General features: G+C 34.8%; 1 protein-coding gene across 4 annotated transcripts; it reads left to right on the forward strand.

Moving 5' to 3' along the window:
- Window positions 1,007–13,742, forward strand: LOC18586791. 4 transcript variants are annotated; one of them, XM_018129363.1, is made up of 16 exons: window positions 1,007–1,358; window positions 2,079–2,646; window positions 2,971–3,211; window positions 4,547–4,824; window positions 5,749–5,919; window positions 6,073–6,852; window positions 6,959–7,047; window positions 7,898–7,960; window positions 8,113–8,201; window positions 8,331–8,369; window positions 8,950–9,624; window positions 9,888–9,962; window positions 10,164–10,234; window positions 10,324–10,381; window positions 12,311–12,578; window positions 12,830–13,742. In XM_018129363.1, the coding sequence occupies exons 2-16, from the start codon at window positions 2,228–2,230 to the stop codon at window positions 13,468–13,470; spliced, it is 3,957 nt and encodes a 1,318-aa protein (XP_017984852.1). In that variant the 5' UTR covers window positions 1,007–1,358; window positions 2,079–2,227; the 3' UTR covers window positions 13,471–13,742. The 4 variants fall into 4 exon arrangements, with proteins under 4 accessions (XP_017984852.1, XP_017984853.1, XP_007010410.2 ...); XM_018129364.1 differs by having other exon boundaries at window positions 1,052–1,337; XM_007010348.2 differs by having other exon boundaries at window positions 1,052–1,285.

The following is a 14,050-nucleotide window of genomic DNA, read 5'->3' on the forward strand; positions in this document are numbered from 1 at the left end:
TTTCTTATTCCAAAATTATTGTTACCAACCAAACACTACAATAAGTCATAATAATTATTCCTGTCCTATTCCCTTTGTCATACCAAACTAAGTAATAACTATTCTATTCTATTTCCAGCTCATTCTATTCCCACATAATAACTATTCTATTCCATTCCTGTCTATTCCGCCAACCAAACGTACCATTTGGGTTCTATATATCAATGATATCTTATAATTAGGTACCATGCATTATCTGATTTAATTAAAAAATATTAAAATATGTTATAATCAAGTCCGAATAAGATTTGTATAATAAAACTACTATCTTTCATGGGCTTGGATAGGGTTCGAGTAGCAGGCTTAAGGTATCCACTATTTGAACTTAATTATAAATAATGATTTTTAATATTAAATTTAATTATATATATGTTATTATTATATTTGTTTATAAATTTCTTATAATTAGTGTAATATTTACTAAAATTTGTTTATTGTTATAAATATGGCTTTAAAATTTAATAAAATTTTTATGAATTAATTTTAATTTATTAATTTAATTTTTATTAATAATATATCTAAAAATTAATTTTAATTAAGTATTTAATGAGTACGATTATTTAACAATTAATGTTTAAAATATTCGATTATAAGTTTAAATAACAATTTCAAAATTTAATCGCATATTTATTAAAGTTAAATACCTATCAAATAATCGACTTTAGATTATGATATTTAGAAAAAAAAGAATGCCCTGCCATTACCATCCCTAGCTAAGAGTAATCGAATAGATAAGGGAAGCGACGGAAGAGTATTTTTTGTAAAGAACAATAGGGGATGAAGCAGCAAAAGTAAAAGTACAATTGAAAATATAATTAGTCAACGCAAGTCAATCATCACATCCACAGTAAAATTCCGAAGAAGCAGCCCAAAAACAAGTGCAAACATAAGGGAGAGTATATTCCCCATCCCAATCAGGACACGACCTTCCCCAACTGATTAACGTTGAGACACCTGATAAACGGCCCTGATTTTAGAGTCACACGCCCTCTTTTATCTTCAGCCCCTAAATTTCTGCGGGTCCCCCCCCTCCCCCCCCTTCTCTGTCTCTCTCCTTCGCACACAAGAATCTCCGCGAGGAGAAGACAGCTTCAAGGCCTTCTGATTCTCTCTCCTCTGTCAGAACTTTGTACTTTCTCTCTCTTAAAAACCCTATTTATTTTTTTAGTTTTTAACTTGTTTTTTTCCTCTCTCCCTCTCTCTGTCTGCTCTGAATTTCGACCTCTCGTGCGATCGATCAATGCCGGTACGTTTCGCTCGCCCTTCGTGTCTCGTGAACTGAAAAACTGCGTTTCCAGGTGGAATTTCGTTCGTTTTAGGTGATTTTCGCTCGAATTAGGGTTTCAAAGTTGCTTTTTACTTATGCAATCTTTACTTCTGCGTGTTTTTTTCCTCAAAATTTCGGATTTCATTGAATTTTGAAATTGCTTGGTTTATCTCAAATTAATAGAATTTGTAAGCCTTGTTTCTTTTTTCTTTTTTTTTTTCCCTCGGGAACTTGTTTGAATTCCAGTGTTTTGTGTGCTCCAATGCTGTTTAGAGGTTAAATGATTCGGGGGCAGGGGTTTGGAGATAAAATGAAGTTGTTGGATGTTCTTTGTTGTGTAAATTGGGTTCCTTTTGCTTGCTCAGGAAGGGCGGAACAAATATCAACTTTCAGTTTCTTTTTCGTCTTGTTTTCATTCGGCGCGAGAAAACATGGAAAGTTAAAACAAATCACTGCATGGCTTTTTTTCTTTACTTGAGTTGATTGTTTCTTTTTGCGTTTTATGGAGATTAAAAAAGAAAGACGCTGAAATTCAGTTTCTAAATTTCGTTTCCTTAGCTACAAAAGGGAGAGTTAGTTTTGTTAGTTGTCACAGTTTGAGGTTCCATAGAGCTGTTTCTTAATTCATAAATCATAATATTACTGGCAGAATTTAATCTATTGCCTTTTGTTTTGTTGAAATGTAGAATACATTGAAAATGTGGAGTTTAAAAGAAAGCCTCAATAGCTTATTATTATTCTATATGCTAATTCTAGCTCCTGGATTTTGTAGATATCCTGTTTTGATGCTTATTTAAAGATCTATGGATTCTCCTCTAATGGGAGTTGTTGCCTTGCTCATGGTTGCTTAGTTACTGAAACCAGTATTTAAAGAAGAAACTTCTTGTACATATGATGAGTTGGTTCACTTGGGTTTGAAGAATGGTGGGAAATGTGAGAGTTGAGTCGAGCTCAGCTAGTCCGGATGAATTGTCTTTTCCAGGGAGCTATCCTAATGGGCAGAGGGGGAATTATCCTGGTGTCAGCTTTGATAGGTCTGGAAGCTTTCGGGAGGGTAATGAGAGCCGGATGTTTAGTCCTGGGACTAGTACATCTCGGGGTGGGTCAACATCAGCAGCTGATGTACCTCCATTATCACTATGGCTGACTTTGGATCCTATTACCATGGGGGATCAAAAATATACACGATCAGGTGAATTAAGGAAAGTTTTAGGAATTTCTTTTGGTAGTGCTGCAGAGGATAATTCATTTGGAGCTGCTCATATGAAGCCTCCTCCAGTGGCTACCGAGGAACTAAAACGGTTCAAATCAAGCATTTCAGAAACCTTTATGAGGGCCAGGTAGTATTAAAGTTGCTATTGCAATCTCTGTTTGCCATGAAACTATATCCTATTTTTTGCTTCTATATTCTTTAATTACCGGCATATGTTTAATTAGGTTTTAATTCTTTTGAGCTGTAAGGTACTTGAAGCTGGTAGATGTTATCCAAAATTAATCTCACTGCTAGCACATGCCCCCAAATACACACACCACACTTGTCTTACTTTCGTTGTTTCTATATAGGATTTACCTTGATGCAAATAACAATAACATTTTATGATTTAAAGATTTGTTATCATTTGAAAAGTTGTACTCAACTAAAGATGTGACATTTTTTGTATCAGGACTAGGGCAAAAAAGTTGGATGAATGCTTACAAAAGCTGAACAAGTATTTTGAAACTATAGGTTCAAAGAAGCAGCAACGTAATGAGATGTTAACAAATGAAAGATCAGGATCAAATTTGTTGAAGATGGGAATTCTGATGCAGCGAAACCCTTCAGATGTAGTGAGTCAAAGACTGGAGGACAGGACCAAGAACGTTGTTATGAATAAGAGAGTTCGCTCTTCTATGGCAGAATTGCGGGTTTGTATAATATTTTGAGATTGTTATTTATGTCTATCCAATAAATTTTCTTAGCTGCTGCTGTGGAGAAAATGCTGTTCAATTCACTTGTTCTCTTTTACATTTTTTTTTTACTTTTTTTTCCCTGGAAAAAAATGGATTTCACGTAGACAAAAGAGATTATATAATCAACCAAAGATCCAATAAAAGGAGAACAAGACGGCCAAAGATTAATGATCCAAACTGAGCAAACGAAATCTTACAAGCAGAAAATGACTTTCTGCAATGGACTTATGAAATCAAAGGTAACAGACTGAAGATACCCCCTGGCGCAATTCCACCATGCTTGAAGAAAGCTTGTTCTGTTCATCCTAATTTCTGCTAGATGGTCAACTATGCAGTTAACTTCCCTGCCAGTACTAGAAGTCTCAATCATACCTATCTGAACCAGTAGAGGATCTTTCTCGTTAAACAGGTCTTTTAATCTCTAAGGTCTTTCAGTACTTATTAAGCCAACTGATTGCTTCTTTAGAAATTGATTCAATGATAAGACACTTATTCCCACTCAACCAGCATTGATTAAGATGCTGAGAGCAAATTTGACTGAATGAGCTTCAGCTGAAGTCAAATTTCTAGCCTTGATGGATCCAAATCAAACAGCTAAAAAGCTGCCTTTATCATCCTGCAACACTCCACCCTATGTAGCTTTTGCGATCTTGTCTCATATACATCAACTTTATAAAAACACTTAAGAAGATTTTTTTCTTCTTGCTGTGCAATTTGAAATTGTTTTCGTTTTCTACATTTTTAGATACAGAGAGTATTGCTTAATTTCACTCTTCATTGGTATTGAATGTTAAGCAGAAAAAAATCATGTGCAACTTGGAGACCTTTCTCTGTAGGATGATGTTAGAATCTGATTATAGGATTCTTTGTAGTTTTATTTTGTTTTTCACTCTGACTAGTAATGAAGCAAACCTAAGTTATGCCAACTCATAGCAGGAAAGAAACCTTAATAAAAGACAAGGTTAAGCCAGGAAGGAAGGAGTAACACAAGAATCATGTGATCTGAAATATCTAATGTCTCTCTCCTTCTCAGAATTCCCCTTTTGATTAAAAAATTAAGTACGAAGTTTTTAGACTATGTTTAATGACTGAGGTAATATATTCCTTGAGTAAATTTTTGAATAATATGGAGGTTTCTTTCATGTTTTCTGTGAAATTTGCATGGTGTCTTTTGATGAGACATTCTGTTACCATACTACTGCTTTCAGTGTATCATAAATACACATATATTGTTAACTGTGTTACATAAGTATCAAGATTTCTTACCCTTTTTGTTTTTAACTATTAAAGGCTGAAGGTCGAAGTAATATGCCTGCAAGGCAACCTCTAGTGATGGGAAAAGATAAGGATATGCCCAAGGATAATGGTGAAAGTTCTGATCTTGTTGAAGAAAAGATTCGTCGATTGCCAACTGGAGGGGAAGGGTGGGACAAGAAAATGAAAAGAAAACGTTCTATAGGCACTGTCTTTACCCGACCCATGGATAGTGATGGAGAACTTAAACGGGCTATGCATCACAAGCTTAACAATGAACCTGGCCTACAATCATCTGATACTCAAGGTTTCAGGTAACTGCTCTTTTAACAGCGTATGAATATTTGTATTTGGTGACCAAAAAAGAAATAAATCCATTGTAGTGTTTCTCCTAAAAACTATTTTGCACAATATGCATGTATAAGACTTGTTTATGTTTATGCATATGTCTTTGGATTATGTAAGCATGGATGAAAGCATTTATTTGTAAAGATTATAGGTGGTTAAAGTAGGGAGATGTCCCTCTTGCACTAAGGTCTTTGATTTGTGAAACCTGATCTGAAGATTACCTGTAGCTATATGGGATTTTGTTTTTTAGAACCTTTTCTTGTGATGGTTGGTGTTACAATATGAGTGCCCAAAGAAGACCATGTAATTCTCTAATGCTTGTGCTAATTTTTTTTATATATTGTTATGGTGATCTTTTGGAAGAGTATTGTCATAAAATATATTGCCAATATGAAGACCAACTATGAAACTCTTTCCTTGTCGCACAAGTGGTAAGATAGATAAAAAAAAATGAAAAAATCACGATTGTGATACAAGCAATTTACATTAGTGGAGTGGTAGCCAACCAAAGAAGGTGCAATCATAAGGCAGAACTACAGCAGTGCCACAAAGAAATTCAGTTTGTGCACCATGCAAGTTCTTCTATATTATTAGAGATGACCATCCTGCTCAGTCCTAAATCATTTTGCCCTTGTTTAAAAGTGTTGGTTTACTTGTGTATTTTGCCATTGTGTGGAACTTACTGTTGGAAGAAAGCTCTAGAATACACTATCTGTTTGTGATGGCTGGTCTGTAAAGTTGCTTCTTCTGGCCATGATTATTTTCTTCTCTACTGGTGATAATCATATTATTCAAGCCATATCCTAGTCTTGCTTATCAAATTTGTTTTAGACTGAAAATTAGTTGGTTAATGGAAAAATTAGTTGGTTAATGGAACATATTTCCTGCAGATCAGGATTATCTAATGGTACAAATGGCATTAACAAGTTCGATGGTACTTCACTGGCTGCTAATTCAAGTGTCCGTGGGATGTCCAGGAATGATGTTGAAAAGCTTTCTCTTTCAAGGGACTTTGTGGCTGGATCAACTAAGGAGAGAATTTTAGCAAAAGGAAACAATAAGTATGTATGCAGTATGTAGAATCAGGTTATTGGTGGTTAATAGTGCAGTGTTCAATGTGACAAGTTGTTTTGATGGAAGTCTCTTCCATTTGTCTGTTGTGAGAACTTTTTACTAATATATGTACATTTCTAATACGTAACTTTGTTATCCAGGTTGAATATTCGTGAGGATAACCATTTAGTCGGTAATATACCAGTGACAAAAGGAAAAGCTTCCAGGGGACCTAGGTCTGGCCCTGTATTGGCAGCAAACTCATCTCCGAATTTCCCTCGTTCATCTGGGGCACTTGATGGCTGGGAACAGTCTCCAAGTGCAAACAAAGTTCATTCAGTTGGTGGGGCTAACAATCGTAAACGTCCTTTGCCTAGTGGATCATCTTCTCCTCCCATGGCTCAATGGGGAGGCCAAAGACCCCAGAAAATATCTCGCACAAGGAGAACAAATCTGGTGTCTCCTGTATCAAACCTTGATGAGCTCCAAGTATCATCAGAAGGATGTCTTCCTGATTTAGGTTCTAAAGTAACGTCTGTTGGGACTACCGAATTGATTCTTGCCAAGGGCATGGTGAATGGCGCCCAACAACTTAAAATAAAACATGAAAATGTTTCATCTTCTGCCAGATTATCTGAAAGTGAAGAATCTGCTGCTGGTGAAAATCGTGAAAGTAGATTGAAAGACAAAGCTATGGGTAGCAATGAAGTGGAGGAAAGAACTATGAATGCTGTTCAGAATATTGGCTCTTCTGTGTTACTTACAAAGGAGAACAAAATGCCCGAGGAAGAAAGTGGAGATGGTGTACGGAGACAAGGAAGGAGTGGTAGAGGCTCATCAAATTCTAGGACTGGCTTTTCACCTATGATGGAGAAATTGGAAAATCCAACCTCAACCAAGCCACTTAAAATTACTAGGCATGGTTCTGATAAGAGCGGAAGGTGTTGTATACCTTTCTTTTGCTGTGCAATGATAGTTCTGTTTTTTTTTTACCTGAATGTATTGTTAAGCTTTTATCTATAATGCATTGAATTTTCATTTTTGCAGTAAGTCAGGGCGTCCCCCTTTGAAGAAACTGTCAGATCGCAAGCTTACTCGTCTTGGGCTTACACCAACTGGTTCACCAGATCTCTGTGGTATTTCTCAAATTAGTAATTATATTTTTGAAGTTAATTTTTGTTCTCCATGTTTTACTAACAATGCTTTAGGTTCTCCTTTTTTTGGATAGAGATGTGATAAAATGAAGCACCGAATGGTAAAGCTGATAATCATGGCAAGAAGGTTGTGTTTGTCATAGTGATGTAGAACAAATAACCCAAACGATTAACACTCAAGAACAATCTGAACAATCTGAAAACATTTAGCTCTAATTGCCAGTAACACTTTATTAATTAAACATCAGCTGGTGACATCTTTATTTACTGACATGATAGGTTTGGTCTCCAAGGTTCCAGCTCGTCATTGTATCCTATTGCTGCTAGTTGGTTCCTTGTATACAAATGGAAAAATCCTATTATTTTCTGAGAATTCACAATTGAAAAAGCTATCAAATGTGGTCTAGCTACTATGGCTAAAAAATCACTATGGTGATGAATCATTTGCTTTTACAATTATGAAAAGGTTCAACTTTATTTGGATGAAGATAATATCTCTTTGAATTTTTTAACAAATAAAACCACTTTTCATCAATGCACACTACATTAAAAATGTCAATAAAAAAAGTATTTGAAAGTGCAAATATAACTTCTATGAAAATGAAAATAGGAAACAGGAAACAAGAATGATGCCAAACAGCACCTTTGATTTTAAAATTGGATTTTTCAATTCAGATTTGAGATTATTTTCTTGTAAACTTTTCGAGATTATTTCTTCTACATCAGAGCTCTTGTGTGCGTACTTAATTTCTTGTTGCTGCTTGTTCTTAGAAAGGGAAAAAAAGGAGGAGAATGCTATGCTTTACTGAACATGATTAATTTGATCTTTTAGGGGAATCAGATGATGATCGAGAAGAACTTTTGGCAGCTGCAAATTTTTCCTGCAATGCTAGCTGTATGTGGTTGATCTCAATCCTTTTTTAACTCTTTTGAAAAAAAAAAAAAAAACAATAAAGAGTATTTTGGTCTAATGTTTGTCAGTGTCTGAGTGTGTCTTCCCCACCATTTACAAATGGTTTTGTTGGTAACGAGCTATGGCTCTTGCAGATCTTAAATGTTCTAGCTCATTCTGGAAGCAAATGGAACCGATATTTGTGCCTATAAGCTTAGAGGATAGCTCTCACTTGAAGCAAGAGGTGATAACCTTAATCCACTACTGTAAAGATAATTTTAGATATACTTTGCCTTTATTTATACAATTTGTTAAGATGGTTACTTACAGATTATCCTTAATTTATTATTGCTTTATTTCTTATTTGGGTCAGTTGAGGTCAACAGAGGATCATCACAACAGCTTAACCCAGGTGTGTGGCGATGGCATTATTTTTTAGGAATGCCTGATGTAATATTTTAATGTGATATTATCATTTGGTTGTCACTTGTCTCTTCTGCTATTCTTGTCACCTATTTTTCCATCTTAAATTTTCGTATTAATTGATTGAATTTCCATTTTAGTTATTCTGGCTCTGACCGAAAAGGCATCTCTCCTAGCTTTTTTTTAGCAGTGTTTGGAAGTAAAAGAAAAGCTAGTTGTATTACAATATGTCTGATTTTCTTTAATGTGCTGATAAATTCATGTCTATTAGCATTTTGTGAGGGCTAGGGTGGTTTTTTGTATGTTTATTATTATTCTTTCTGCACGTTGGGGGGTGGATGCTTAGTCCTAGTTATGGACCTAAAATCTTTAATTTCCTTCGAAGCAAAGAGTGCTTGTATTTTACTGATTCATCCTTGCCTTATTCTGGGAATAATAGCTTGGTTTATTCTTTTGGTCTTACCATTAATCCAGAAACCATAATTGAAATGAGAATAGAGACACAACAGTTATTAAGTTTTTTATATGTTTCATGGTTCTTCATGCTTAAAGTTGTACTTTTCTCTCAGGGTGATAGTTTGCATGAAGAAGATGTTCTGTCACAAACTTCTCTTTCTGGAGAAACAGCGAGATCCCTTCAAGATCAAAATTATTCAAAGGAGTCAGCTAGAACTGTTGATTTTGTTGATCAAGTTGAGGAGATTGTTTCTTTTTCTGAAAGATCCAATGCAGGAGGGAAACAAATTAGTCCGTTGTACCAAAGAGTATTATCAGCTCTAATAGTGGAAGATAAAACTGCAGAATTTGAAGAAAATGGTAGATGGAGCAATGCATTTTTCCAGCATCATAGGGAGGATTTGCCTGGTGGCACTTGTCTCCCTACCAAGGTTGAGGCCGGAAAGGGTCTCTGGGTTGAGGCTGCACATGAGTCCATGTTGAGTCCTCAAGCTCAAAAACATAGTATTGGTGACAACTTTCCCTGTAATGGGTTTACTACATTTAGTAGTGCTGCAAGCTACCATCCTCAACTGCAAAATGATGATTTACTCCCAGATGGCTGTGGGTTTTCAAATTCAGATAGGGGAATGTTAAGTGAAGTTTCAAAAAATGGTAGTGGTGGACCACTCTCCATACATATAATTAGTTCTGGAATTTCTTCTCCTTATTGTCAATATGGACAAATGTCTTTAGAGGACAAACTCATCCTGGAGCTGCTGAATATTGGCATATGTGTTGAATCAGTGGTAAGATTGTTTTTGAATAAGCAATGATGTGGATGGAAGCAATATTTTCCACATTGAGAAAATGTTTTTTATTCGAATTTCCTCGTGCCTTCTTTTAATTTATCATATTTTACAGTAGATATTTTGTTTGCTTTTCACTTGATGAGAATTTTAACTATCTCTACTGTTTTGTTAAGGACATCCAATAATCTCTAGCTCTTCTGTCAAAATGAACTTTTGTTTAACATATATTATGTATTTTTTTTATTGGTGCTTCGTAACAGCCTGATCTGGCAGATGGAGAGGATGAAATAATTGACCAAGATATTGTTGAACTACAAAAGAGGCTAAATCAACAGGTTATCTTCCCAGCCTTCCTTAAGCAGAATTTATAGAAAGGCAAATCTGAATACCTTTCTTCCATAGAAGAATGTTCTTGTCATCTGCTTTTGAACAATATTGAGTGATTGTTTCTTTTTAGGATAATTGTTTTTTTTCTAACTCTTTATCATACTTGCAAACTGATTTTTTTCTTCTATTCATGCTTTATTGATCTATAGGCTGATAAAAAGAAGAAATACTTCAATAAAATAATTAATGCAGTTGAGGAGGTCAAGAAGAATGAGGGACGGTAAGGCCTTTTAGCTTTCTGAATGATTAAGAACATCAGCTATGGTTTTGGATTTTCCTGAAGATTAAAATATTATTATTAATCTGCAGGAACCTGGAGCAGCTTGCAATGGACAGACTTGTGGAGATTGCTTACAAAAAGCGGCTGGTAATCTACTCCTCCTCCCTCCCCTGTTTTGTTCAATTTAAGGCTGATATTTTTGGTGTATTTTATATTGAACATTTCATTACTGTGAAATCCTTAGGATGCTTGAGTGGGTGTTGAAAAGGTCAATGGTGGATTTTTTTAACTACTACTAATTAGGAATCCATAGATTTTAGGATGAGAATATGTACCAAAAAAGAAAACGATTTTAGGATGACAAGCCAATGTAGGACAAATAATCTCCAATCAAATTAATGAAGAAATTAATCTCAAATCTAAATGTGAAACTCAAGTTTCTAATCACAATATCAAAAATTGATGTAGAACAACCATTTTCGATGAGCAATAATTTGAAAATCACAATGAAAATTGTCCAAAATCTCAATAATCTAAATGTCTAATTCTCAAAATACCAATATCTCATCAACCAAAAGCTAACATATATATTTATGCCTAAAACTTGGACCCTAATAGAAACCCAACATACCAAGTATAACCTTCATGCCCTAATACTCGGGAAACAAGTAAAATAATTAATATAAAATAACCCAAATAATTTACAGTATCCAAGATATATAGTATAAAAATTACACTTAATGCCATAAAATATGACAAAGAAACAAAGGGAAATTGTGGATAATTTAATACTTAAATTAGCTTCTTTCCATTTTGCATCAGAAGGACCTTGTTCTGTAATCTATATGTAGGTACTCTCTGATTTTAACTGTTTCCATAATCATGTTTGCAACCATGCACAATCGGATGTAAATTTAATCATGATGTTCAAAAGAAAAGAAAATTAAGTATTTATGTTGGGGCTAGCTGAAGAAAATTGAAAGAGTGTTTTTGTTTTAAAAGTCATGAACAAAGTGTACTTTAATAAGGAGGTCATGAACATAGTGGAAGTGATGTAGATGGAGGGCATGAGGCAGAAAGTATGGATTCAAGGTAAAATTAGAGGGGAAGTAGGGGAAATAGAAGGAACTAGGGAGAAATAAGGAGCTCGGAAGCAAGAATTTACTTAGAATCGAGGACTAATCTCAATCTCAATAATTCATAAGCCAAAGCCTCTACAAGCTGAAACAACATAGGTATTTATAAAATTTAAATTATAGTAAACGCATTAAAAAAAGCACAACTTAGTAATTTAAATAAATTGTAAACAATTTTAATTCTTCAATAAGCATTTCTTTATCCTGTATGAGGAACTTTTGTACCATTCTAATCTACATACATTGCACTTTGTATAGAATATGATTAAATGTTTGAGTTTGAATATTTCTAGAAAGTGGGAGTTCTAACAGACTTGTCTTATTATTTGACCTTTCCATTGTATATACTCTAAATTTTAGTGTAGACCTGTTGTGAAATTAATGAGGCTCCTTTTAATTGATTCTGTTTTACTTTTTATTCCCTCAAAAGTTTCTAAAAGAGTGAAACCAAATCATAGAAAACCAAATCCTAGTTGAGTAAATGAACAAATAGCTATATTATAACACATATTCAAACATAATTCTTCCATGATATATAAAATCATGCATTTTATTATTTGCAGAAGTTAACTTTTTTAATTATGATAAAATATTATTTTGCCTTTTTGTATCCTAGCTTGCTTTTTATTCTTTTACTTCTGGAAGCAAAAAAACATGTAGCAAACATAACAATCAAACAGAACATAAGGGTTTTTAATAAATGATGTTTTACCAAAATCACAAACACAGATGAATTTCATTTAGTTATATTTTTTGTATGTAGGGTTTAATTACATAAGTTAGATTTTGTTTTTATTTTTAGTTTTCCATCTTTATATTTTATTTTTATAGTTTTCCTTTCACCATACTTAATCCAACTTTTTGGCAATTACTGTCTAAATTATATAATAGATTTAGCTTTTCTGACTGTAAGATGGCTTTCTTTTTTGAAACATAACAGGCCACACGAGCGAGTTGTGCTTCGAAAAGTGGTATTGCTAAAGTTTCAAAACAAGTTGCCCTGGCTTTTATTAAGAGGACTCTTGCCAGATGCCAGAAATTTGAAGAAACTGGAAAAAGTTGCTTTACTGAGCCTGCATATCGAGATGTCATTTTTTCTGCACCTCCACGGGGAATTGATTCTGAATCTGTAAAAGGCTTTGGCTCAGTTGTTGCTGCAAGTATGCAACCTGAAAATAATAACAGTCACATGGAGCCTGGGGGCCCAGGTTTGTCATTTTTTCTACCTTCTATTAACATTCATGGGTTATTGGTGATAATGTTTCCTTACTGTGTAATTTTTGCATTTCTAAATAATTTGGTGCTCTAAGTCTGCTAGTCAATAAAGATCAAGTGAAGTTAAATATAATTTCTGTTTTCAACAGATTTTCTTCTCTGAACACTTTTAGTGATTTGAGTTTTTGTTTCTAAAAGTTTGCATCTTAACCGTATTTGATGAATTGGTGTTATACTTCTGCAGACCCTCTCGCTGGTAGGGTTGAGCGGCTCCACAATGATAAAATTGGCGGGGCTCCTTTTGATGGCTTCGGAACTCTTACAGATCCCTCTCACCAGGAGTTTGCCAAGACTAGACCAATATTGAACAGATGGAAGAAGAAGGATGTGCTGCTTAATGATGTTAGTGGTAGTGCTTCCTTGAGAGCTGCATCAGCTCTTGATAACACTGTGTTGGGTGGAGCAAAGGGGAAGAGAAGTGAACGAGAGAGAGATAAAGATATAAAAGTTTCTAGTGGCAAAGCTGGTCGTGCATCAATTGGTAATCTTAAGGGAGAGCGTAAAACAAAATCAAAGCCTAAACAGAAGACAGCTCAGTTGTCGACCTCTGGCAATGGATTTAGCAACAAGTTAACAGAGACAACTCGTCCGACTGGCAATAAGAAAAGAGTTGGGTTGATGTCCCATGATAACGTGCCTCAAGATTCATTTCAAGAAATGAAGGAACAGCTAGACTTGCAGCTCCCTGAATTTGGCTCGATAGAAGAACTAGGTGTGGCCAATCAAGATCTGGATACATGGTTGAACATTGAAGAGGATGGTTTACAGGACCATGACTTAATGGGTCTTCAAATACCTATGGATGACCTGTCAGATATATTATGAATACTGCATTCTGTACATTCCATGAATTATTCAACTGTTCAGATAACAATGATGGTGCTGTTGTCAAGGGAAAAACTGAAAACATAAGTTATGCCTCTAATGAATTGGCAATTGTAATTACGTCTCCATTCTTTGTATACTTCTCTGAAGAAGTTGTTTAGGGACAAGAAATCCTAGTTCTTCATGTCAGTGTGACAAATTTTCCCCTTGTAACAATCTACAACATTTTTGAAGAGCCTATGTATTCATTCTGTTCATTCTTTGTTCTTCAAGCCTTGCTGAGTCTCTCAGCACTACCACCCTTTTTAATGCTTATTGGGTTGTTTTAGTGTAAACCACTTTCTTATTTTCTCAGACAACTTCGAGGCCTAATGCTGCACTCGATGCTCTACGTTACCCATTGAGTTACGATATCATCAGCATTTTATGCATTGCAGGTGTTTGATTGTTATTTATTTCTTGGGTAATTGGATTCTTCAAATTTTACAGTAACTTTGATGAGTTCAACAGATTATAGGGTGATGATGCACCACAAGGTTGCTGCTGTCATCTTGACTAGAGACTGATTTTATATTGGTAC

The sequence above is a fragment of the Theobroma cacao genome, chromosome 10 (assembly GCF_000208745.1).
Source record: "Theobroma cacao cultivar B97-61/B2 chromosome 10, Criollo_cocoa_genome_V2, whole genome shotgun sequence".
NCBI lineage: Eukaryota > Viridiplantae > Streptophyta > Magnoliopsida > Malvales > Malvaceae > Theobroma > Theobroma cacao.